This window comes from Candoia aspera, chromosome 4 (genome assembly GCF_035149785.1).
Source record: "Candoia aspera isolate rCanAsp1 chromosome 4, rCanAsp1.hap2, whole genome shotgun sequence".
NCBI lineage: Eukaryota > Metazoa > Chordata > Lepidosauria > Squamata > Boidae > Candoia > Candoia aspera.
In genome coordinates this window covers 36,787,247-36,814,035 of record NC_086156.1, presented here as the reverse complement: position 1 = coordinate 36,814,035, position 26,789 = coordinate 36,787,247, and the positions used below count along the sequence as shown (strand labels likewise).

Genomic DNA, 26,789 nt, shown 5'->3' with positions numbered 1-26,789 from the left:
TAGAATATTTCCATTTCAGAAGATATGCAAAGAATTATCAACTAGCTTTGATCAGAATGCTCATAGTACTTGTCTGAAGTATTTATTCCAAAAGAAACTTTAATGAATGTCTGAGAAATGATATGACTGTAGCTGAAGTAAACTAGAAGTGAAACAGTATGGTGCATGAAAAGTTTACATCTCTTTAGTTTTTTCTAAATCCATTTAGAAAAGATTTCAGGCCATTTAATCAACCAGTTCCAGAAAGGTGTAGCAGACAAAATCCTGGATATATTGTTTGAAACAAAGCTCCCATATATGCCACAAGCTTTGTTCCATCTTTGTTTATATATTGACAGACTATGAACACAGACTCACCAAGTTCCCCCTAGGAATCATCCAGGTTGAAGATTCCACCTTTGTGATGTTCTGTTTTCCACCTCTTTCCAAAGTTTCTATGAATATTGGCAGAGCCAGACCTTGTCCCACCCTGAGGAAAAGCTTGTTGCAGGCAGGTAGGCCTCTGCTTGTTCCATAGGGGCTAGAGTCATTTTGCTTCCACATATCCAGCCAAGCAGCCATGCCCCACTATCTCAGGAAATGGGCCCCACCCAGTATAGATGGACTCCTCAGCTGGGGAAGGGATAAAAGCCCAAGCTCTAGAGCTAGTACCCAGTGGCCCAACATATCTGTATGGTGCCAAATTAGCAAAGGCTGACTTACATAATAAATTTAAATTGAAACTGAAATGTACTTTCAGGTTTGCAAGATTGATGTCAGCCTTGTGAGGAAGACCAGACAGGAAGCACAACCAGATGAGCTAATTTTACTTTATTGTAAGATTACATTAACAGAATCTTACAAGTCTGAAAGTACATTTCTCCCCCCCCCCCAGTCCCCTTTACAGCCCAAGAAATTAGGGTGGGTCCCTTTGGAGCCCCTTACCCTCACCCACATTCCTGCTGTAGGCTAAGTTGCCTTTTATCTGACTGTCCCTTGGCTGCACCTCTTCTCCTTGTCTCCCAAGATCATGCCCACATACCATTACAGAGGCTGATCAGGTACCATTCCACTGTCTGTATGACTGCCCTGTTGAACTGATGCTTGGTGTCAGAATCCCGGTAGGTTGGAACTGTTCCCTTTTGGAACCTGAAATGATCACCTTGAGGGACTTCATCTCAAAAAATTTAAAGAGGGGGTTCATCCATCCTTTAGTGTTGCCAGCTGTAGCTCCTTTACTTTCGGTAAAGGAAAAGTCAGTGAATTAATGCTCTGCAGTTATTACCAGGCCCTCAGTCACATTGCCATTTGGGATTGGCTTTCATGGAACTCTCAGTCTACAGATAGTCTTGAATTATTCTCTCAACGCTGCTGTCTCCAGACTTTCTTAGCTAGCAGCCTGCAGCACTAGGCATAATTACAAGGCAAGCAACTTTTCTTGAGCTCTTTAAAGCTTTCTTGCTTTCTGACTAAATAGCCAATCCTTATCTCTGCCTCATGATTTACAAGATGCTCTCAGGCTTGTAACTGTCATGCCTTCTCTTTACATCAGCCTAAGATTTGCATAGACAGCAAGGACAAAAATGGATTGAAATTTTCTTAGAATACTCAGCCTCACAGTTGGTTGTGCTGGTTCACATTACAGGATTTGTGGTCCAACACATCTGTACTGTATGGTGCCAAATTTGCAAAGGCTGACTTACATAACAAACTTAAATTGAAATTTTAAATTTCCCGTGGTGGAAGGATGAATAATAAGCAGGGGTTTTATCAGTTAAAATAGTAAGAAGAAACTCCATTTCCAGAAGAGCAAATAATTGAACTGGCTTGATCATTTATCAGCAGTGTGTGAAGAACAACAGTGACTGGCCTAAAGTCTGCCAGTGAGCTTTCCCTGACTGAGGGTGGACTCTGACCACTACACTTCACTGACACTCAACTTTTAGCACAGTATTACTAGGAAGAGTGTTAGAAACTAGCAAGAGGAGCCCCACATCTTAATAACTATTTTCCCAAAATGTATATAACTCTGTTTTGTTAGTTTGTTTCAAGCAATATTGTGAGTTGGGTTTTAAACTGCTTTAAATAATACTGAGTTGTTATTCATTTATAATTATTAAAGGTGCAAGGGAGGACTTTTTATTACATCTAGTCTGCAGCAGACACAGAATTCTAGCTGCATGAATGAAAAATTGCCCTCATATAGAAACATACAAAAGTTTAGGAGTATTATTAATTTTGTTTTTTTTTTAATCTTAATAATATGGTGGTAATATTCTATCACCATAACAAATGCTTGTTTCAAAACATCTACAATATTTTAATCATTTGAGACATTTTTATATGTAAAGATTATTAATAGAGTTCTATTAAGTATATTGCTATGTATAAAATAACTTAGTGGATGGAAATATTTCATGTCTCAATTATTTTTATAAATATGACTACAGTGGTTTAATATCAACCATTACATGTAGCTATTGTTTGTTCTTTTTTAACTTAATCTGCAAGTCACAATCTTGTCCTTGGAACAGAGAAAGAAGTCAGCCTTCAGAGTAGGAAATCAGAACTTTGACATTCCCTTCAGTCCCATTTTAATCTCTGCAGCTCTTACCTTTCTGCTGTGGAGCCTCATATCAGAAAATGAAAATAAATCGAACTGCCCAGCCAGCACTGTGTGAGGAATGCTGTCTAATTGAAAGGGGGGAAATGCCTCATATAGAAATTCCGTAATTCCTATGTCAGCAATGGAAAAGAAGACAGATCAAGGAGCATCTAAGCCATGATCAAAGGTGATCCTGAAAATGGTCTCAGTATGCCCCTCCAGAGTTGGTCTGACCTGGACATCAGTCAGCAAGAACCAGTTTTAAAAATAGCAATTCTTTCTTTTTCCAGCCTCCAATTGATTCCTTAATTAATGCTATGCAGGCTTGGGAAGATATTTCCTCATCTTTTTGTCCTAAAAACCTGTCACTGGGGCCTTTGAAATTTCTGTGTTATCTATTAATGGAAACTCTGTTTATTTTTAGAAGTGGATTAAATGTTAAGAATCTTGGGTACATTTACAGTAATGGTCATCTTCAAGAATAGATCTTAAAGTATTATTATATTCCCCCTGAAACCTTACCAAATAAAGTGGTGGATTGTACTAATAGCTCATGTTTCCTACAGATACCATCATACAGTATATGTATGTACTAGCATTTTAAGTAATCATTATTCAAGTCCTGTTATGGCAAATTAATGCTTAATACAATGTTTCAAATGATTTGATTGCTTTTTTGGGGGAAAAAGTGAGACAACAATACATATTCTGTAAAATATGTAGCACTTTTACTTATACCTAACATTTCATTCTGAATGTTTTGATAGCTGGAGAAAAGGTTGAATGCACCATCTAGTGGTTATGCTTGGTTTGTTAAATTTTGTTAAGATAGATACAATGTAACTTGAGATTGAATAATTTTGTTTCTGATTTTTAATATATATATTTTAAAAAATTATTTAAATTTTATTGGATGGAAATGTATTGCTCATATTTTAAAGTGTTTTAATGATGTATTCTGACAATTCTGTCTCTCTAGAGAAATCCCAGACCTGTAGCTCACCAATTCCAACAGAATTTGGATTACTATAAAGCACGTGGAGCTGACTTAATGAATAAAACTCGGTAATTATGCTTTATATGTTATCCTGTATAGGTGCTTTGTCAATAATTTCTATACATATTTCCAAATGCGTTTTATGTATATTAGATGTCAGTAACACTAAAAAAGTAGCTAATAGTTCGGTGATGACATGAAAATATTAGAATAATTTTCTCAGTCTTAGAAAACTGAGTTAATACAAGAAAGACTGCCTACAATCATACATATGTTGCCTCTAAATCAGAATCAGATAGACTTGATAGTGACTATTCCACAGCTAAAGCTCAAGTACCAAGAAGGCCACTTCATTTCTTGGTTTCATATCTGTTTTCCATGGCAAATCTTAAAGGTCATTCAAATTAATCTGGAAAACACTTCTTCAGTTATTTGAGACTCAAGCTATTATTAAATGTTAGTACTGATACTTAGAATTTGGTCTATAAGAAAATACTTAGCCACTACAATTTTAAGTCTGGATGTCATATACATAAAGATGTTTTTTTCCCCCAGTTGTTCTAATACTTCGCACATTATTAGATTGTGTCTTTTCTTGGCCACAACCACATCTATGAAGCAAGAATTTGAGGATATAAATCTTCAGCAAGTTACTGCTTTCTTATCTACAGGAATTAGCGTCTGGCTCATTGACTTAGAGGGAAACTCTATTTTGAAAGCAAAATTTGATTTATTGCCATCAACTGGTCTACAGGGCACATATACTAATATTTCCTATAAAGAGTGCATTTGCCCTTGTGGATCAGGAGCAATTCAAAATGTGTTCCATGTGCTTTTATTTCATGATTTTTATAGGGATACAAATATATGGGGGGGTCACGGTGGCTCAGTGGTTTAAAATGCTGAGACAGAGGACCATTAAAGTCGGCATCTCAGCAGTTCGAAACCCGAGAATGCAAGCCGTGTGACGGAGTGAGCTCCCGTCAAGTTGTCCCACTCCTGCTAACTTAGCAGTTGGAAAGCATGCAAATGCAAGTAGATGAATAGGTACCACTTCGGTGGGAAAAATAACAGGGACATGAAAGGAGCCCCCTTGGGCGTCCCCCAGGCAACGGTGATGTCACCGGCAAATCCTATCAATACCAAGGTGCTTCTGACATTAAAAAAAAGATAGGGATAGAGGTTAGTATGTTATTCCAATTTTGTTAAATTTTCTGTGTCATTCAGATCTGTTTATTCATTTGCACTTTTATTAGATAAGGATAAAACCATGGTAAGCTGATATAATTCTGTGTAATATCTTGTAACATCAGAGAGGAGATAACAGCAACTTAAGTTGCCATCATTCCATGCATGTTTGTGAAGTATATCTTAATTTTTAATAGGTTTTAAAAGGTAACAATTTTTATTTTTTGTTTACAATTAATAAGGTTGGTCTTTGGCTGTAATAAAGATGATCTTGACTTGACTTGCTTTGCATAAACTTTGTAATATTAGTCAACTTATTCAACATTAGTCAACAACCATATTCAGTTATTGTTGAAATAGGTCTTTCTCATCTAAAATTGGAGCATACAACTCACTATAAAACCATACTACTGGGGGTAAAAATAAAAGAGAAGCCAACTGCTACATATTTTATTCATGTGGATCAGATTTACATTATGTTGGATCTGCAAGAATTTGTGCAGATTTAAAAAAAATAAATGTACAGTATTTATAGCAATTTTCCTTTTCCATAGTTGCATGCAGGAAGAGATGTCCTTGAATCAACTTTATAAAACAAAACATTTCATTTGCACACACTGCAGAGGCTGAATCATTGCACAGCTTGTTTTAAAAATATCCCATTCATATCCAAGGTCAATTATTCTTATTATGATTAACAAAATCGTTTTCTCCAGATACTGCATTCAAATATCCTTGACATTCATGTTTTTAAACAATACCTTGCTTTTAAATTTATTTCTTAATGACCATAAGATAATCAACTTTCATTTTTTGACCAATGTTGTACCTTTTTCTGATATCTTTCCATCTTTTCACCATGATGGTAAAGAAATAGATTTTGATCCTTGCTTGATAGCCATAATCATCTTGCATTTATGTATCAGAGCACTCAAAACTAGCATAAAGACAGAACTTCATTTGTTAAAGTATCTATATCATAGGCCTTGTTAATCGCTAACAGGAAATTAGGAAGGTTGCTATTTATGTCAAGGGCATTGCAAGTTAAGAGTATGTACACAAAAAGGTTAATGAACCACCAAAATTATTGTTCAAGAGAAAGGAGGTCATTATGAACAAATTAGCTCTAATTGTAGTGATGTACAGTCAGCTTATAAAACAATGTGAATACTTTCCCCTAACATATTTCCTTATTAGGAGGGATACCTGAGAGATTGTTTTACAGCTTAAAGCAGAGATGGGCAATGTGGGGTTTTCCAGATATTATTGAATGTTAATGGCCAACAGCAAGAGATGGTGAAAGCCCTAATAGTCACCTAATGCGTTCACTCTTAGTTTTGCTGCTTTTGGTTATAGAGAAGAAGGCAAAACCTGCCATCTGCTCTTAACACTGGGGTAACCAGTTCAGGGATAAAGGAAAGATCTTGCTTATAAGATATTCCTGGGAGAAACAAGTTTATTTTTTCCTGTAAATAAAACTGTTCCTCTGGAAGAAAGTTCACTGTGGCTTTCAAGGGTTCTAGAGAAGGAAAAATCTACCTCCCTAGAAATAACCAGTTTTACATGTTTACAGTGCTGCATTATTATCTTCTCTGTATTTACTATAATATTTTCTCGAGGGGGGGGGGTCCATTAAATACAACAAATTCATTTTGAAATTTTCTGATTAGTCTTGTAGTGTCAAGTAAACATGAATGGCAGCAGTATATTTTCCTTTTCTTTTTTCTTTTTCCAGTGTAAGTGCAAAGGTTGCTCCTCTGAACATAAATAAAGTTTCCAGTAGTTTATTGAATTTTGGTCGCAAGCTGATTTCCCCAGCAATGACTTCCGGCAGTGCTGCTCTCCCAGTTGCAGGTAGCGGTGTCAGCGTCACTTCTGTTGTCATGCCCACAAGGAGCACAGTAGAGCTCCCTCCATCTCAGCAGCAGAGAATGATGAAATCTGAGAGTGTGCCAGTTCAGCTAAGCAAAGGTAAAAATACGCCACTTCTCATTTTGGAAAACTGAATTCTGTGATAAACAGAGATAAGGAGCTTTCAGCATAATATAGGATGGCAATATCAACTTTGCATGTGAACTTGAACGTTGCTCACCTTCGCTTCCCACCTTGTTCCCGTCTGATCTAATTTATTTGCCAAATGTTTCAACTCTTTTCCAGTTTAAGTCCCCTTGTTTTTTTTCCTTCCTCATTACATCTGTGTTTGACCTTGCCCAAATTCTGTTGTTTGCAAATGCTTGAATGCATGATATGTTCCTAGAGGTGTATTCATTTTATAAGTCAGGGGCGCCCAACAGGCTCCCCTCCAAAACTTATTTTTTAAATATTGTTTTGCAGTTAAAAATATTAAATGGGAAGTCAGCATGCTGCCAACCAAACACCAGCATCAAACAGAATTTTTATTTCCTGTTTTGTGAATATGCTCTGAGTTCCAAATGTGTCCCCCAGTTGAAAAAGATTACCTATTACCTTTAAGACTAGTTGTTTGTTGTGGTCAACTAATATCAACGTAAATCTGCTTTTGGTTAAGCTTAACCAGTCAAAATGCATGCCCCTATATTATTGCAGGAGCATTTTAACTACATTACTTTATTTTACCATTTTCCTGATATATGCTTGCAGCCAAAACAAATATTGCCACTCTGCCAACCTATTGGCATAACTTTTGGGAGGGAGGGATATAATTTTTTATTAAGAATTTTAATTACAGTAGTAAAAACTAGTACAAACTAAACTTAGAGAAAGAGAAGAGAATGGAAAGAAGTAATAAAAAGTGCAGGAAATAAGAAAAAGAAAGAATAAAGAAAAAGAAAAGAAATATATAAAGAAATGACTTCCAACCTTCATCACAAGTATAAACAAATTTAATAACTGTTCACCCCCTATAAGGCTAAACAGATATCTCTTCATCCCATATCCCATCCCTTATCTATAAGCAAATCAGTAAAACATCAACTTTTCAATCCTGGTGTTGGGAAAAAGTCCATAAAGGGTTGAAAGAACATGGCAAAAAAAAATCTTATTTTAACTTTGATCAAATAAACCAACATTATATTCCTTTCTTTTACTTCTAACAGTCTTAATCTTTAAATCAAATATTGTCGTAAGATTTGATTTCTTTTCAATTCTTTATCCCACCCCACAGATTTCTCCAACTTTAATCAGACTCTTTTGTAGATCCAATAAGAAAACATTTTCCAGGTCATTCTCTTGGCTTATCATTTGTATTTCCTTTTTAATTTTTTAAACTTCAGGCAGTTTCTTTTGTATATCAAGTAAAGCGTCCTTTTCCAAATCATTCTCTTGGCCTGTCATTTGTGATTCCACTTTTGGTACTCTCTCTGTCTTGTCAGATAAATTTGTTCCACATCTGTCATTTCTTAATTAACATCTTTTAGAAGCAAACATCATTACCGACAGTGTTGACACTGTAGTTACTGATTTCTGGCTCCATTCTTCAAAGATCTCCTTTAATATTTCTGATGTAATAACATTTTGTGTCATTTTGTAATTCCCAGTATTAACTGACTTCGAGAACAAGCTTGTATTTTTTTTCTTTTGCTTAAAATCTTTAGTCTCCTCTAGTGTCCAGTTTCTAAAATCATCGTTTATCTTTTGTTATGACTTGCAATAGCCAGAATAGCCAAAATAAGTCTGTTTCCTACAAGAAGCTTAACTATTTTTTATAGTTAATTTGAAAAACTTATAGTAAAAGTTAATATTCCAGATTTATCTGGACCTTTAATCCATTTACAACTTTCTTAAATCAAAATATTATTTAGCTTTTTGCTGTGTGTTTCAAATTCTTTAAGTTCTTAAGCTTGATTTTTATTTTGTTTAGAGTTGAAAATAAGCTCACCTGATGAAGTTTTTTCAAACCTGTCATTCCAAACCTGTCATTCCATCTCTAATAGCTTTAAGATGGTTAATAGGCAATTTCCAAAAGTGATTAGAAAGTGGGGTTTGCAAACTTAGAGCCCTTCACCATGGTCACGAGTAAGATAGCTGATCCCAGTGCTCAAACCTGCAGAAAACCACTGTCCTGCAGTCTCCTCGCAAGGAGCAGCTATCTAGACCACATGTGGACAATCTCCTGTCCACTCCTTATCCAGAGAGATTCCAAGGGACCAATCTACTCACTGGTTCCTTGAGTTTTGCCACAGTCGTCATCTCCACTTTCACAGAGCCGTCTTCAGTTTGCCGTACCTCCTCCAGAAGTCCCCCAACTTATTGACATAACTGAACATAAATTGGCGTGTTTATAATCAACAGGACTAAAATTGTAGAAAAAGTGCTTTTTCTAGGTGATTAAATCCAACCATTCTGTGTATTGTCAACAAATGTCTATCCAGGTTCTGCTTGTACGTCCAATGAAGAAGAGTTCAGTACCCCCATGGATAATTAGTCCCACTACTGTAATGTTTCATAACATTCTGTCAGACTAGTTATAATAAATGTGAAACATAATCAGAGACAGGGTGGGAGAGTCAAAAAGTCAAGATGGTGGTTGTGACTGTGCAATCAAAGCTCTACCCCTTTCCGTGAGTGTGTCAACTTTGTATGCACTTACAAAGGAGCAAGGTTTCAATCATATGATGACCATCATCTTGACTTTTTTTTTAGCCATCCCTAACCCATGGACACCCATTTTACATTACATCAGCATTGATTGTATCATTGACTATGATAGGTTCTAATTACAAATGAAGGACTGTGATCAGTATCCTGTAATTCATATGACAGAAATTCTTCTAATTCCATTTATGAAATATAAATTTTATTTTCCTGATAGCTTGTTCAAATGGGATAAAATATTAGTGTACAGTAATCAAGTGACTGCACAGTCCATATTCATTCTGAGATAATTATTTCTCATTCCAAGAGAATACATTTCACTCTCAGCCGAATTACCAGCAATCTCTGCTTTCAGCTGAGTGCTCTGCTAAACATTAGCTCACAAGTCTTAGAAAACAGGCTGTAGTTTTGTCACTGCGATCCTTCCTCCTATGCTTACTTAGATGAGATTAGATAGAGTTCACCATCCCCTGGAAAGAGGACTGGTGCCTAAACTGAGTATGTTGAATATCAGTTTTTCATAAGCAAATCCATAATAACTACTTTACTTGTTTAAAGTATAATTTAATTTCTAGACTTGCGTTTTATTTTTAATTTCATTTTGGCATGGCAAAATAATTAGAAATTTTTATTAATTGTGAATAGCCATATAAACTTTTAATAGGCTACCAAAGCTAACATAACATTTTCTTATCCCCAAAATGCCATGTATCAATTATTTATAATATTATAATTATAATTACAATATTTTTTAAAAATACAAGCAAACTTAAGTACTGTATGGTATATTCGATGTTATACTTTAAATAATGGAATTGAACATAATATCTTGAAACCTACGAATAACCTTTCTGTAATGGGCCTAGCTTAACTGTAGATACATAAAACATTGTTTGGTCCTTGTTTGAGTAGCTCCGAAAGTACTCTGTCCTGTAAAGGCAATTGTAGAAAACCAGGCTACTCTTGGAGTTAGTTATTCTTAGGGCAGACCACTAGCATTTGAAAGATCACTAACAGGTTTCTAAACTCTATTGAAATGTTGCTATTAATACAAAATATTATACTATTTCTATAATATAGGAAGAGCCAAGAGCAATATCTATGTAATATATACATAGAACTAAGCAGATCTTTGGGGTATTACTGTTTCTGATACTCATTTTGTACTATCAACCTCTTTCCATAAAAATTCAAGAAGTCAAGATGGGTGGGATGATTTGGGCTGATATTGTTGGAATAGAAATAGTTGTTGGGCATAAATGTTACAAAAAAAAACAGATCAGATGTTGTTTTTTAATGTAACAACATCATTGTCCCTTCTTTGGTTATATGAAATTTGGAAGACTTGACCATCTGTTCTACTGTAAAGACTTCTTTAACTTTATTTACTAGGAGATGTAGTTACAGGCAGTGATGCCCCAGTATCGGTTCCTGTCCAGAATCTAAGTGCCCTCCACGGGACAGTTGCTACAGTAATACATGGTACGTTTTGCCTGTAATATTGTTATTGGGGAGCCCAGAGACACATTTGCTTTGTCATTTTCAGTGTGTACCATACATCATAGATCCACTAAGAGGCACTGTTGTTTAGGGAAAAATATGCATCTTCCTCGCATAGGAGCCCAGAGTGGCTTTCTAAGAAAATAGGAGAAAATAAAGTCTTACTATAATAAAACCAACAGTGCTTAAAAACAATAAATAGAAATAATAAAAAGAATGGGCATTTAAAAAATAGATAAGCTGGATAAATCATAAAAAATCTGGACCTGGGTGGTTGTTATCTCATAAATGCCTAGTTGAATAGCAACATCTTCAGTAACTGAGGAAGCTCTTCTCCTGGCTACCATACCCAGATAATTTTAATGTACAAGTTCCATAGGATTTAGGGAAGTGATCTTTTAAATAGTTGCCTCCGAAGCCATTTAGGGCTTTATAAGCTATTGTCAACACTTAATATTGGATGGGATAATTAACAAGTAATCAGCTCAGTGTTTCTGGACTGGTGTGATGTGGTCCCATTTACCTGTCCCATTTAACACTCAGGCAACTACTTTCTAACCTGTATTCTTCCAGGGTACATTTTCTCAGATTAGGAGTCCAAAAATAGAACCATTAGAGGTTGAAAAAACATCCCAGAAGAAGGCAATGGCTAATCATTTCCCCCTATTCTTGATATGTTGCCACATTCTGCTGCTCTTGTTTATAGCAAATCTCTATCCTTTCCTGTGAAATTTCCCTCTTTCACATACAAATATGTGAAGGATAATTTTGTTAATTAAATGGTTATTAAAGGATTGTTCTGTTAAGCAAAATTGGAAAAATATCTTATACCCATTTGATTCAAGACATTGAATCAATGTCAATATTCATGCAGCAAAATCTTTGGTAGCTAAATGTTCCATTAAATGAAGGTAAAATGGTGGATCAAAGCTGTACATTAAATACTTACTAATGTTCTTTGCCAGAGAACAAGTGTTTAAACACTGCAAAACTGCACTTTTTACATTTTTACTGTGGATTGTTTTTGTGTGGCAGCACTGATGGCTTTGTATCAAAATAAGTTAGACCAATTAAATTTGCATAGCTAGAAAATTCAAGCTACAGATGTTACCTCAACTGGATTATAAATAGGATAATCACCTGCTTTATATAAAATCACATCACAAATTGTATTTTCATTCTATGTAAAGCATTAGATCACTAGATGGTCAGAGGAATTCTGGGGATTGTAATCCCAAGATATCTGGATGGTAACAGGTGAGGAAGCTGCATGTGGCATAGGGAAGATACCATCTCATTCTCTGCCTCAAACCACAGAATGAATTGTGCCAACCTTATTATATCTTCTGAATTATTTGCAGTTTTACTGTTATATTTAATGGCTTTACTTAGATGGTTAGCTCCCTCAAATATTTTAATAGTAGGGGAAATATTTTAGTACTTTTAAGTAATACATTGTCTACATCATGCTACAGCAATGTAGACTTGCTTTCATTTCATAACCATCAAACATCAAAATGCAGAGAGAATTGAACTGTGTGACAATTCTTTTCATCTATATGGTCCACAATTTGAATTTCTGAAGAGAGGTCTTTTTTGACCACACAATCCTTTCTACCATGAAAAGAGACTGCGCATGGTTTCTGGAATTAAGAGCATACAGATGCTACAAAATGCTGTAGTATAGAGATATACCTGTTAATATCTTTCACAATATTCATTTCATTCCCCCTCCATCTTTGGGTTTTGTTTTGTTTTTTAACCTCCCATTTCTTGTCTAAAAAGGCCATTAACATTCTTTCCTATTGAGCAAAAGTATTCATTAAACTATTGAGAGAAAACCCATTATAGTTTCTTTGCTAAATATTTTTCTACTGATACAAGTCTTGCAGTTCCTCTGAACTTTCAGAATTCTCCCATTTATGTGTGGGTAGTCCTATATTTGTAACAGTACAATTAGCACTTAGAGAATGACATTGCTATATAGTAATATAAGGTAAAGGTAAAGGTTTCCCTTGACGTAAAGTCCAGTCGAGTCCGACTCTAGGGGGCGGTGCTCATCTCCGTTTCTAAGCCTTGGAGCCGGCGTTGTCCATAGGACACTTCCGGGTCATGTGGCCAGCATGACTCACGGAACGCCGTTACCTTCCCGCCGAAGCGGTATCAATATATAGTAATATATACTTATATAATATTCTCATACTTAATTGGCATTTACTTCATATTCTCTATACATCGCATCATTTCATTCCTTTCCTCAAAATTCCTAGGCCGTCATATAATTTGGAGGAAAAAAGATGTGTGTGTGTGTGTGTGTGTAGGCTGTACATACATACAATGTGTATTGACTGGGTTTCTCCTAGTGCAGGTATCTTCTTATGCACAAGATCAGTTTTGTTGCTCAGCTTTATGGCTCTTTGGTGCTAAATACATGTTGCAGAGAGCTCTGTACAGTCCTGTGTGCCTTGCAGTATCACTTTGTACTACAGGAATAAATGTGCTTTGATATCATAAAATCCATTATGTGCAGATCTGCTTCTGAAAGTTACCATTCAGATAGTGAGCTCGATGATGATGATGATGATGATGATCTTTTTTTCCTCCTATTTGCTTTGCAGGGCAAAGTTCAAAAAGTGGCAGTCCTTCTCCAAGCATTGAAAGTTTTTCTGGAGGACATGAATACACTGGGTCTCCACCTTTGTCTGCCACCAAGAAAGAATCTTTTTTCAGTACAATTTCCCATTCTCGTTCTCATAGTAGAAATATGAGCAAAAAGGAATCTGTAAGTGTCTATTTCTTGAGAGGTAAACTTCACTAATTCATATTGTCTTATTTACATTGGTTCACTTTATTACTCCACAATTTATATATGTAAACAAATTCACACTTCTTAATAGAAACCAAATGTAACTTTTTATAAAAGTTTAGTACATTTGTTACATTTTCTAGGTTATAAATTTCTTGAAATTTCTAGTTTCATTTAAATAAGAGGAACTTCATTTTTCCTTGGAACATCTTAGAAGGAAACCTGAATTTGTTCTTAATGTTCTATGGCTTTCCATATTGCCTTGCAATATACAATTGATAATACTATTGCATCAGATAACTGTCATGGCAGACCACCATTAAACATTTCTCATAGTGGTTCTGTTTCAGCATCACTCTAGCATATTTTGTTGTGATGAATTGCTCACAGTCTGAAAAAGATTCAGAGAATGTTTCTAAAATTTCTCAAATATAGCTCAGTTATCTGGAAAAAACTGAGAAAATGGAAAGATAAATTTGGTTCTAAAGTAAAAGTAATATAGTTGTTGAGATTTATTTAATCTTAATCCTTGCCCTTCCAATAAATCTTGTTTAAAAATTCTCAGTATCTTGCTTTTCACTGAGCCCTACAGAGGGCTTGATATTAATCTCAAAGATTCTTAACTCCCCTTTTAAAGGGAGGCTAACTTTTTTTCTGTTCATGAGTGTGATTGGGGCAACTGATGTTTTAGAACACCTCTAACTACTGAACAGTTATGATATTTCAACCCCAGAATCAGGTGGATGTTCAGATCAGTCAATTGGCTAATGCCTTTATTCAAATGATGCAGCTGTTTGTCAAGTACAGCAACCAGCTGTGTTGTTGTTATTATTATGTTCTCATTCTTGGAGAAGGACTAGCTACAGATCCATAATCCTGACACTCACTAGGAAGCAGTCACTTGCTTCCCAGTATTATCCCAGTATTATAATACTGCTTCCCAGTATTATCAAGATCACCATTTGCAGGCATTCAAGACCTATCCCCCCATTATCACTGGTCAACAAGTTGTATCCAGTTCCAGTTGCTCTGACTTTGCTGATATCTTTGGAAAGGAAGAGATAAATACATTGTCCCCTACCACTGTACAGTATTATCACATTAGTTCCTGGAACTCTGATCCCTGCTAAGTGCCAGTATCCTACATTTGCACAGTAGTTGGTTTCTTTAAAGGAATTTAATGATAGTCTGCAAAATAGGTTGATTAGACCTTCATCTCCTTGCCTCTGAGTACTGTTCCCCAAGGAGGAAATGGTTTATCTAGATACTGAGAATGCAGAGGGATGAAAACATGATTGGGGAAGTAATGTCATGATTTGTTCAGTGCCTGATCAATTCAAAGGCTGACAAAGATTCAGGAGGTAATTTTGACAGCAATGGCCTACACATTCCTTGGTTATCTGGGAAGAGAGTGGTTAACTCACCAGTTTACACTAAGACAAGAAAAGACTCTACCTTAATGAACTGAAAGCCTCTACCCTATTGATTTGAAAGATAAATTGGGTTGTAAAATAATTAATTCAGTTGTCGAGATTTCTGAAAAATTATCCTTTATTCTTACAACAAATCTTGTTTACAAAGTGGGAATATTGCTTTGGCTGAATTGGCTGTTAAGAGCCTGACATTTAAGGAAATTCTGATGGTGTCTCTCAACTACCTGGTGCTGCCACAGAATAAGCCCATGGCTGAACAGCTACTTTATTTAATCAGTGTAAGCTACATGGCTGGTAATATCAATGTTGTTACTATTAATAATGCTATTTTTTTGTCTCGTAATATATTAAGCAGACGTCCACATTTCTAGAGCAAAAGATATTCCTTATATCATTTGTTGCTTGGGTGCTGCAAAACAATCTAGATTAGTAAAATGGTACCCTTAGTTATCTTAATCAAATAAGTGATTTAATGCCTCAAATTTAGCATCCAAATGCCCCAATGTAAGATATAATGCCACTTTCTGGGCCATCTCTAACTCAGGAAATGTAGAGGAGGCAGTCGCAACTGAGTATAAACTCCATCATCAGAAACTGACATGAATGTCTCTGCATTTACTACCTTCCCTAAAGCAGGAAAAATGAAATAAGTATATTTGCTATACAGTTTGGATTGGATGTTCTCAAATCCTGTTTATGGCATCAGCCACTCAGCGCACATGTCCTTTCATAAACTCCTTGTAGAGAACTTGTTTCTATGAGCTCCCCTTTTCCAAGTTTCTGTTGAAAGGTTTACTTCATGAAATTGAAACCAGATGCTTAAGATGAATTTAAGAGCATACGGAGATCCTTTTAACCTGGCTTGGCAGGAAATGTGCATATCATAAAACATTTGGATTGGTGTTAAGTAAGTAGAGGATGGTTGAAAGCACATTTGATTTCCTACCTACTCCCATTATCTCTATTCAGTCAATATATGTACATAAAGCTTTAAGTGTCTATCAGTCAAGGGGGAGAAGAGCTTTTGATCTGTATTAAAATAGTCCACAAGCAGCAAATATATTTTGCTTAAATGAAGTATCTTGGGTCTAGAAAATTTATGTCTTAAGATACTTAAGTACACCAATATAAATTAACTCATTTCAAGTTTCCTTTTTTAAAATGACTGCTAGCAGTTTCTTTTAGTAACAGTTGTTTACAAGCCAAGTAGTACTCCTGGGTTTAAATTTCATTTTTACTGTAGAGTCCAAATGACTTTGGGATATTATTCAAGAACTTGTTGAAGTTTTTTAGTTATCAGCAGTGTCAGGTATAAAGGTATGGGAGGCTTTTTTGCAGTTTCCTAGAAATTGGTGATAAATTTTTCCTGTGAAAATGGGTTGCATTTTTGTCTCTTCAGTTGAGTTCAAGTCAGAACTATTTCTGTAATATCATTATTGTTGTATTTATTTACTAGGCAGGTAGTCCTTCAGCCTAAGCTATGCAAGTCTTTATAAACCAAACTGAGCACCTTAAATTGGCCTTGGAAAGCAACTGACAGCCAATGTAGGTTTCAACATAGGGGTAGAGATGGGACTTGCCACCCATGCAGCCACATTCTTAGCCAGCAAAATTTCTGGACAATCTTCAAAGACCACTCCACAAAAAGTACATTGAAGTGATACAACCTTAAAGTTATCAGAGCATACATCATTAAAATTAGATCATTTTCCTCTAAAGAATTCCTTGAGCTGCATCATCACTTCTCCTTAAATTTTCAGATTATTTCCTCAAGAGAAGTATGTTGAAAGCAGATTCTGTCATCTGTGAGTTTCAAAAAGTACTTCAAATGTGGATAGGTAGATTCAGTAATGAAACCAGGCTTATTTGATCAGATATGGCATAATTTCCTATAAATTTATTTTGAAGATAAATATTCTTGAAATTTCACTACCACCATTCCTAAGTAATAAGAGGTTTTGAGTTTATATTGATGCTATAACTTCTCTAATCAGTTATCAAGCCTTTTCCTAGTAACTTAGTATCTTATTACATGCTGTTTCTCATTTAGTCAGGTTGAGTTGATTATGAATAATTAACATTTTATTTAACAGTGGCATTGTATGAACAAATATATAATTTTTATCTTTACAGAGTTACATCAGTAAAACTCTTTTGCTGTACATAATTACAGAATTATTATTCAGTTTATCGCAAGGATTTCCAGAGGCTGCCTTTTCTTTTGCTTTATATATGATACAACATTCTTCTCTTTTTCCTTTCCTTTTTATTTAGTTCTCATTATCAAATATGTTTCTCCTGTCCTCTCCCCCCCCAATAAACACACCCAAGTTCTCTTAGCTTTATGTCTAACTTCCTTATGAAAATGTAATTAATTATCCTGTTACTTGCACTCTAGCAGAGCAAAAAAAAAGTCCACTGTTCATCACATACCCATTTTCTCCTTTTAGATTAAAACCAAGGTACAGGTTCTAAACAAAAGAGTATCTTGTGCCTGGTTTAAAAAAAATATTTTTTCCTGTTTCCTGGCTTGATAAAACAAGAGCAGTAATTTTCCGTAGGTAGGTAGGTAGGTAGGTAGGTAGGTAGGTAGGTAGATAGATAGATAGATAGATAGATAGATATTATCTTTCACATTGTTAGCTGTTACTGCTTTTTCTTCCTCAGTTTTTTCCATCTCTGTGCAACCTCAATTTCTTACCAAGAGCAGCGCTGCCATCCTAATTAACAGATGGTCCTGATTTGTATTTCTTGGTTCACTGTCTCCCCACTGAATTCTTCCTTCCCTGCAGCCTCCCCAGAGTGGGAAATATATGCAGCTCCATCAGTTGTTTGGATAACTGGGATGTAATGAAAAGCTAGATGATTCACCAGCCAGGGTTAATTTGAGAGCAGGTCTTGATACCCTTAAAAAAAATTTTTTTTAATTCTTTAATTGTCTATCCTTTTCCTAATTTTAGGAAGTTGCTTCCTGAGTTCCTATATTTCCTTCCCATCCTCAGCTAGTCTCTATCCTTTTGCTTTTAGTGTTTCAGTCAACCTTAATTGACTGAACTGCAGTACTGCTTCATCATACTGATCATTGTAGTTTTAGACTCACCTAAGGTGGTCTAAGTAAGTTTCTGCAAGCAAGTTAGGTAGTAAGTTTCTGCAAGCAAGCTGTTACGGGTTTCTAAGTACTTCTGCTGAAGAGTTAGGGATGATGAAAAATTTCCATTGCTTAATTTTCAGATTTGATACTAACTTCTGCTGGTTTTAGATGAACTTGAACAGCATGAAGCTGAACTTTACTGCCCTCCCTTTTCCAATATGTCTGAGGCAAGTTCTAATTTAACAGCTTTATTTTCTTTCTTCTTTTCTGCAACTGCCAGTGTTCAAGAAAATTTGAAATTGCTTTCTTTATCCTCTGCATTTTTATAATGATCTTCTGATAATGCTCTCTCTTCACCCTCTTCCATCTCAGCATTCTTTTTTTCCTCTCCTTTTCTTCTGTAGCAGAAATGTCAACCTTTTCTTTAATTTCTATTTCATCTGCTTGTTTGAAATCTCTTGGAGATATAATTTCATTTGGAGCTGAAAGTAATGTTTCCCTTGAAGCAAAGGTTTGTTTGTTTTTTTAATTTTTTCTTCTCTTTCAAATCCACCATATTTTGTTCAGTAGTAGTTTTCATTCTGGCTGTTCTGCCTTTCCTGCCTGGCATTCTACTTTCTTAACAGCATTCACAAAATGAGTTCCCTCCACTACCTCAGCTGGAGCTTTTACTGATGCTTTTACTACTGGGTTTTTTACTGTAGTGTCACATATTTTTCAGTAGCCAAACCTTAAACTTTTCTGCTTCAATTTCCATCTTACCTAATTCAGTCTTTTCTTTATAGTTTCTTCTAGGTAGTCATTTTTCTAGAGTGTCTTCCTCCATTTGCTTCTGCAGCTTCTTCTGGCATTAGCTTTGCATCTCCAAGTGCCGTATCAGCTACTGCTCTGTTAACAGCAGTGTTAATAAATCACCTTCTGCTACCACTGGCTTATCTTGTCCAATTGCTTCCTCTCCATAACGTATCTTTTTCTCAGGTACAGCCCTTGCTTCTGGGTGAGCATCAAAGATATAGGTAATTGCCCAAATCTATTTGTTGTTGCCTTTGTCTACTGTAAGAATTTTTTTTTAGTCCATTCAGTTGTATCCGATTCTTGGAGACTGCCTGCAGTTTTCTTGGCAAGGTTTTTTCAGAAGTGGTTTGCCATTGCTTCCTTCCTAGGGCTGAGAGAAAGTGACTGGCCCAAGGTCACCCTCCTGGCTTGTGCCTAAGGTGGGACTAGAACTCTCAGTCTCCTGGTTTCTAGCCTGATGCCTTAACCACTACACAAAACTGGCTCTCGCCACTGTAAGAATACAGACATGTATATCAAGACCCAGGATGTCACTCCATGTAATAAATGATATGAACTGATGGTCTGTCTCAAATAGCCTTTTTTCTTCTCTTCATTCCACTTATACTCTGACCTCTGGTAATTAAAATGTCTCTATTTCCTAATCTTTTTCCCATTACATATCAAGTAGGGAAATGACTTTTTTATCCACCAATTCTGAATTTACAACACACAAGGAACCTGAATCTCCCATTCTGAAACATTTTTCATTACCATCACAGTGTCTCCTAGCTTATCCTTTAACTTATCACATTTCATTATTAAAAATCCACATTAGTGCATTCCTTTTTTAACTTTACCTTTTTGGGATGCTTCATACTGTGTTTCTGGTTTTCTTTTGGCAAGCAGTTCCCTGACATATTGATCAGTCTTCATGTGCCACATTTTTGCCACACTTAACAATAGTTTACCTCTTTAAAGTTCTTTTCTTTTACACATTCTGTGGTATACTAGCTTTTCAGAGCTTTTTCTTTGTTTTGTTTTGTTTTCTTCAGATTGGATTTAATAGTTATTATCTTTATTTACTTTGGATTTGAAATATGATCCACCTCTGTGCACTACCAGTGAATCTCAGCTGTTCTCATTACTATATCTGGCCCCTTATTTTTGAATTTTATCTTCAACTCATGAAATAAGAATAAAACTAATTGAAACATACTCTAAAATCTTTTATAGACTATGGCACTATCTACTCCTATTTTTACCCAAGGAATACTGTGAGGTCATCGGAAAGATATTAGAGATATGTAGGATACTTTAGTAAGCTCAAGCCTATTAATAGGTAAGAAATCTGCAGTTAATGTAATGCCACTGAATCATGCCTACAAATATAACCACGAATTGCAATCTGGTCCATCTGTTTGTTTCTATAAAGTGCAAATGCATGGCTTGACTGATCCAGAAAATTCAAAGAACAGAGCCATAATTATCATTATAGGCATATAATGTGGTGGCTGTAAATTTTCTTGATTCAGTGAATTCCACAAATCAGAAATGACCCAAACTATTATTTGTCTATAATGTTAAATAAATAATAAACTATCTGGCTAGTGGTTTTCAAAATTTGTAACCTTATGTAGGAGAGCAGCTAGATGAGGAAGAGTTTCTAGATTAAGCTTGTGTACGATGAACTAGAATTATTCTGTCCTGAATAATAATATTTGGACTGAACTGAAAGATCCCTCTCTAGATGAGGTGGAGAAAGGCCTGCCCAGAATGAGAATATTGGCAGAGGCTGTGGTCCGTAACCAAGAGTCCCAGTGGAACAGGGGACTTCTTATAATAGGATTAGTATAAAATTGAGGACACCATGGTTTAAGCTTCTAAAGTGCAGAGCTGGTCTGGAACCATACCTGTCCTGACTAAGCAAGAATCATGCCGAGACGAGGAAGAAGTCTCTAGTGTTTTATTACTGCTAAAGTAGACAGGAAAACCTACCAAACTGAAGAAGCGTGGAAAAACCCAGAGTGATAAAACCCAAAAGTCAAGGCAGGTCTGTTCCGTGTCTCTTTGAATGACAGCTCAAACTCTCTAAACTACGCATGCATTTTCTCCCCTGGATCGGGGGCCCTTCCTGCTCACCATCAGTACTCATGACACTACCTGAGAGAAGTAGACAGATGTAATATGATGAGGGAAGTCACGCTACAAAGGTTTTAGTTAATGCCAATGGCAGTTTTGGAAGGTAGAATGACAGGCGTTCCATATGAGTAAAGGATGTGTATTTGTGTGTCAGGCAGTATAGAAGATCTTACTATTTAATTTATTACCCTTTATCCCTGGATTTTATTCAGTTATAGGCATGCTGATCAGACTTGCAGAAGACTTTATGCTTTTTAATACAGATTCAAAGGTTCCTAAGAGAGCCTTCTCCTTCCTTCTGGCAGTATCTGAAAGCAGAAAAGAATTGTTAAATAGAAGCACCATAGCAGTTATAATCTGAAGATAGAGTGAAACAGCCTACAATTAAATAAAATGCATGGCTGTATGAGAGGACGGAGGGATCCTTACTTCAAACCAGTAATTCTAGAAGTCCAGGAATGGAGGCAACTTGACTGGAATATTCTGGGGGATGTAAGGCGGGACATTCTATTGAGGTTGTGACGGGCAAGAGATGTTATAACAGCAGCCGGAGGGTGAGTCATATAGAGGAAGACGTCCCAGGTATTTATTACCTGTGGCATGTTCCGACCCTCCGGGCTTAAACCTAGGCCCTGGACAGCAGTCGCATAGGGGCCCTGGCCTCCGGCTGCTGCTTCTTAATGCCAGGTCAGTCAACAACAAGGCCCCCCTCATATGTGACTTGATCGTGAAAGAGGGGGCAGGCCTGGCATGTATTACCAAAACTTGGCTGGGCCCTGAAGGAGGAGTAGCTTTGTCAGAAATGTGCCTGGTTGGGTTTCGGGTGTGGTACCAGCCAAGATGCCAGAGCAGGGGAGGAGGGGTGGCAGTTGTCATCAGAGACTGTCTAGTGGCCTTCAGGGGCCCTGCTCCACAAGTAGCTGGTTGTAAGACCCTGTTCTTCAAGTTAGGTGCCCGAGAGCAGTTGGGAGTGTTGCTGCTGTATCAGCCTCCCTGCTGCCTGGCAACCTCACTGCCTGAGCTCCTAGAGGCCATCTCGGGGTTGGCGGTGGAGTTCCCCAGGCTTATGGTGCTGGGGACTTCAATCTGCCATCCCTGGGGTGTGCCTCGGAGGTAGCTTGGGAGTTCATGGCCACCATGGCGGCCATGGGCCTGACTCAGATTATTCAGGACCCAACTCGAGACAATGGCCTCACACCAGACATAGTTTTCTTGTCGGAGCAGTGGCAATGTGATCTGAGGGGAGAGTTACATCTTTCCCCTTTGTCATGGTCAGACCACGCCCTGGTGGCCCTGAGTTTCTCTTATGCCACTCTCCTCTGCAGGGAGGCAGGACCTGTTCGATCGGTCCGCCCCCGGCAACTAATCGACCCAGTGGGGTTTCAGAGGGAGCTGGGGGTTATACCCAAGGACTTGCTGCATGGTCCAGCAGAGGCCGTGGCCACCGCCTGGGATAGGGAGGTGGTTGGGGCCTTGGACAGGATCATGCCTGTGCGGCCTCTCTTATCCCGAGGAACCCAATACTCCCTGTGGTTCACGGAGGAGCTGAAGGTTCTGAAGAGGGTTAAGAGATGCCTAGAGTGCAGCTGGAGAAAGACGAAGACTGAAACCGACCGGACACAAGCTAGAGCCACAATTAAGGCCTACCTTGTGGCGGTAAGAGTGGCGAAACGTCTGTACTTCTCCACTCTTACTGTATGCGCAGAATGCCGCCCAGCAGCCCTGTTTAGGATCTCCCGATCCCTGTTGGGGAAAGGGGGTCTAGAAAATCATCTACAGGGCCGTGCTGAGGAGTTTTCGGAGCATCTGCAGGATAAAATCGCTCGGATTCATGCTAAGCTGGACTCCCAAGCGTGAGACAGGGTCTCAGGAGATGCCTGGGGAAACGTGAACAGTTTGATCCTGTTGGGCCTGAGGAAGCGGACAAGATCCTCCGGACTGTAAATGCCACCTCCTGTAAATTAGATCCATGTCCCTCCTGGCTAGTAAAGGCAGCCTGGGACTGGTTAGTTCCCTAGCCCTGCAGGGACCAGCCTTATCCCTTATGGGCTAATTTGATCTGCCCTTATTTGGACTTTATTGTATTTTATATTTATTGAAATCTTAGTATTATTTATAATTTTATTGAATTTTAAATTGTTTTTACTGTGAACCGTCCAGGGTCCCCCATGTGGGGGAGATGGGTGGTGATAAAAATATGATAAATAAAATAAAATAAAAAAATAAATAGCAATAGAAACAATTTTAACTAGCATTTTATGGCTGCATACCTAAGTAAACTATTAGTTATAGGTTTTGTGGTTGTGTAGATTAATATTATGCACATTTCTTGTTGAAACTTTTGAATAAACTTTTGTTTAATTATGTTTAAATAATCTTGGGAAATGTGTAATCTTATATAGGGGCCTGAGGTTTTATATGTGGTCAGGGTAAACATTATCTTGTAGTTTTAATAGAATTTCAACCATGTGATAGCCTGTTGGTTGTTTTTTTTCAGTCTGACTATTATAGCTTATGGTCAAACAAGGAGACTAGATTGGGGGGGGGGGGCAGGGTGTGGTATAATTAATTCATTGATGATATCCTAATTTGCACTTTACATTACTATCAGTCAGCCCAAGATCAGGAATACAGAGATTTCAGGGATGCCCTTTATTGTTTTAAGGTATAACAGAATCTCAAAAACTTGTCAGTTTCTCTCTACTGCATCTTATACCAAACAAAACAAAGGGAGATTTACATTCCATCACAGCTGGAAATCCTCTTCATGCCTTGCCCTAGTGCCTGGGGACTGTTGTCAGGCTCCCTCCTCTTGGTTCGCCTGCCATTAGAGGTTTCTACACGCTTTAGCTGGCTTCACACATTCACCGCATTCCCAACCCGTGTTAGCTTCACATTCTTTTGCCCCAGCCGTTTCAGCCAAGGACGCTTTGCTGCTGATAAAACACCTGGGTTATTAATCACTCTAACGAACTGCCGAGATGGGAGGGGGGAACTTAGGAGTGAGGAACAGCTTATTTGCAAGACAGGGAGGAGGGATGAGATCAGAGGAGGGAAAGAATCACTTTGAATGTCTTGGTGCCAAATTCTCACTTGGAGCTTTGAATACTGTCCTGTGGTAATCGGATCCTTAATAAAGAATTGTTTAAGCTTCCTGATGGACTGTCTGGAGAATTTCTAAGTTAAGATCTTGGTACTGGGACCGTCACAACTGTAATGGTCTGAATGGAATGAAATGGGTTGAACCCAAGCAAGATAGAGCTGCTTTTGTGCATGGAGTTTTTCTGTTGTATCTAGTATAGTTTCTTGACATGGAAGCACAGCTATTGCTGATTGGTCAGAAGAACACTGTGACCAGGGAGCCCTTGGCCAAATGCAGCACATGAATTGCAGCTGTACCTGGAGCAGGAGCACCTTGCCCCAGTAACTCATGATTTCATCGCCACTGTTGGAATACCGCAATGTGCTCTACATGTGCTCTACTTTCTTTGAAGTCCACTCAGAAGCTGCAGTTGTTAATTAGTACTTGTCACCAGGAGAATATTAAACCTGTGCTGCAGATCCTGCATTGCCTTCCAGGAGGTTTCTGGATGCAATTCAGAGTGCTAGGTTTTGATCTATACAGTATGGCTTGGTACCTAGATATTCTCCACACAACATCATACAGTCAACATGGTTGTCCCAGGAAAAACTACTGATAGTACTCCACTTCTGTGAAAAGAGGGGCAATGGCTGTGAAACTTGGAGGTACAGCTTATCAAGTGTTTGCATTTTGGAACAGCCTTCCAACTGAGGTCAGACTTCCCCTCCATGATCTCTTTTCAGAAGATGCTAAAGCTCATGAGAAAAGCATTTGCAGTATGTGGGACTGTATATCGTTGGTGGATTTTTAGGTTCCTCTGTTATGAAGATTGCTACTTCTTTCAATTATTTGTTTTTACTTAGGTTTACCATGAGTTTTATTTTTTCTTTACCAGGGATGTTTTATATTATACATTTCATTGTTAACTGCTGGGAGTCCTAGTAGAGATTACAACAGTATGCAAGATGAATAAATGAACTCTGCTAAAACCCAAAGCTTCAGTTTTGAAGCCCCTTGGATTTAGTCTCATTTAAATCAATAGGATGTAAGTTATGATTGAAACATACATTTCAGGGGAACCTGAAAATTACCTACTTGCTTATCATCAGATCCAAAGAATTATTTCAGAAATCTTGAAAGATGTTATGTAAGAGAAAATGGCATGTCATTATCAGCTATAACACACCTCTTTGTTGCTGCTAAGGGAAAGCTATAGCAGCATATCATGTATTTCAAGTGTACAAGGAAAGAGAACATGTTGTTTTAGATCACTCTGCTATTGCATTTCTGCTGCTGATTTTTTAAATGTAAGCTTATATCTATTTGAGAAAAGAGAAAAATTGTCTCAACTTTGAGCAGAAGCTAAAAAAAATTCTGCTGTCCTACCACCAGTAATAACATATGAAAATTGTCTTAGGATAATAAAAGAAATTATATGAAGTGTCATACACAAACAGAGAGAGGGAGAGTAGAATATTTTTATTCTTATATGTGTATCTCTACAGAAATGCTTTGACTGAATATAGAAACACATAGAAGAAATTCTGGGAAGCAGGGCCTGGTTATGTTGTATGTTAAAATTACACAGAAACCTTATTATTGACAGTTTAAGTCACAGTAGAAGAAATTTGTACATTGCATACAAGTAAGGCTTTGCCAGTGAGAAAACTGAATTAATGTTGCTGGATAGCTTGCGCTTAAGTTAGCTATGTAGCACAAACTAAAACAGTTTGAGTTATAATTATTTGCAAGCTTTATATGCTTTTTAAATAAGCTGCTTCTGAAAGCAGTTGATAAATAACATTAAATACTAATAAATAATGTGACTGCTTTTCACTGATCTATACAAGGCATCAGGCTGAGATTCTCTGTTCTATATGTTCTTTCCGTTAATCATCTCCCAGCAGACCTTAGATCTCTGGACGGTAGCAGAAGCCAGAATGTCCCTGTCTTCAGTCTTACGTTTCTCTTTGCAATACCTTAGAGGGTGGTTTCTGAAAAGCTGGAATTATGAATATAGAGATGCTGTAGGTTAAAATGGGACAGGAGCTCTTTAAGAATGGGTGCAGCAGAAATGTAAAACATAAATAAACTTTTGTGCGATTTTTTCCCCAATGTCTTGTACTTTGACAAGGTTTTTACTCAGACAAGATTTTTTACTTTTTTTTATTATTATAGGAAGAAGAATTAGAGACTCAGATTTCATTTCTTCAAGGACAGTTGAATGAGTTAGAGGCCATGTGCAAATACTGTGCAAAAATGATGAATATGCATCTAGGTAAGAAGGAAGTCCATATTTTTAGATACAAAATGATAATGTATGTCTCATGAATAATGCTTCCTAAGTTTATATTATCAAGTCGATAATGATATGTTGGGGGGGGGGGCACATGTAGGCATATATATGTACCAGCAAAGAATTCTCTGGATAGAAAGCATCAAGTAAAATACTGGTTTAAGCCTAGGAACATTAAACAAAATGTTCTGAACATCATAAAAATTGGGAAAGCTAATCTATAAAATCTCTGAAGGTGTGACTGAGCAGATACATAAGAATAGATGTGGTGGTGGGCCTAAGGTAAGGAGCTGGGGTAGCAGTGGGGAAAGCCAGTCACTGTCA

At 37.2% G+C, this 26,789-nt stretch overlaps 1 protein-coding gene across 4 annotated transcripts in view; it reads left to right on the top strand.

Annotated features, from left to right (window-relative positions):
• The window catches only part of TBC1D5 (TBC1 domain family member 5), a 273,988-nt gene that overhangs the window by 224,556 nt on the left and 22,643 nt on the right, over nucleotides 1-26,789 (top strand). For 3 of the 4 annotated variants that reach the window (XM_063303858.1, XM_063303861.1, XM_063303860.1), the window contains exons 16-20: nucleotides 3,564-3,649; nucleotides 6,505-6,740; nucleotides 10,734-10,823; nucleotides 13,460-13,623; nucleotides 26,348-26,447. In XM_063303858.1, the coding sequence (XP_063159928.1) occupies nucleotides 3,564-3,649; nucleotides 6,505-6,740; nucleotides 10,734-10,823; nucleotides 13,460-13,623; nucleotides 26,348-26,447 (676 nt within the window). The remainder of the gene's footprint in view (nucleotides 1-3,563; nucleotides 3,650-6,504; nucleotides 6,741-10,733; nucleotides 10,824-13,459; nucleotides 13,624-26,347; nucleotides 26,448-26,789) is intronic. The other variant, XM_063303859.1, reaches the window with a different exon arrangement.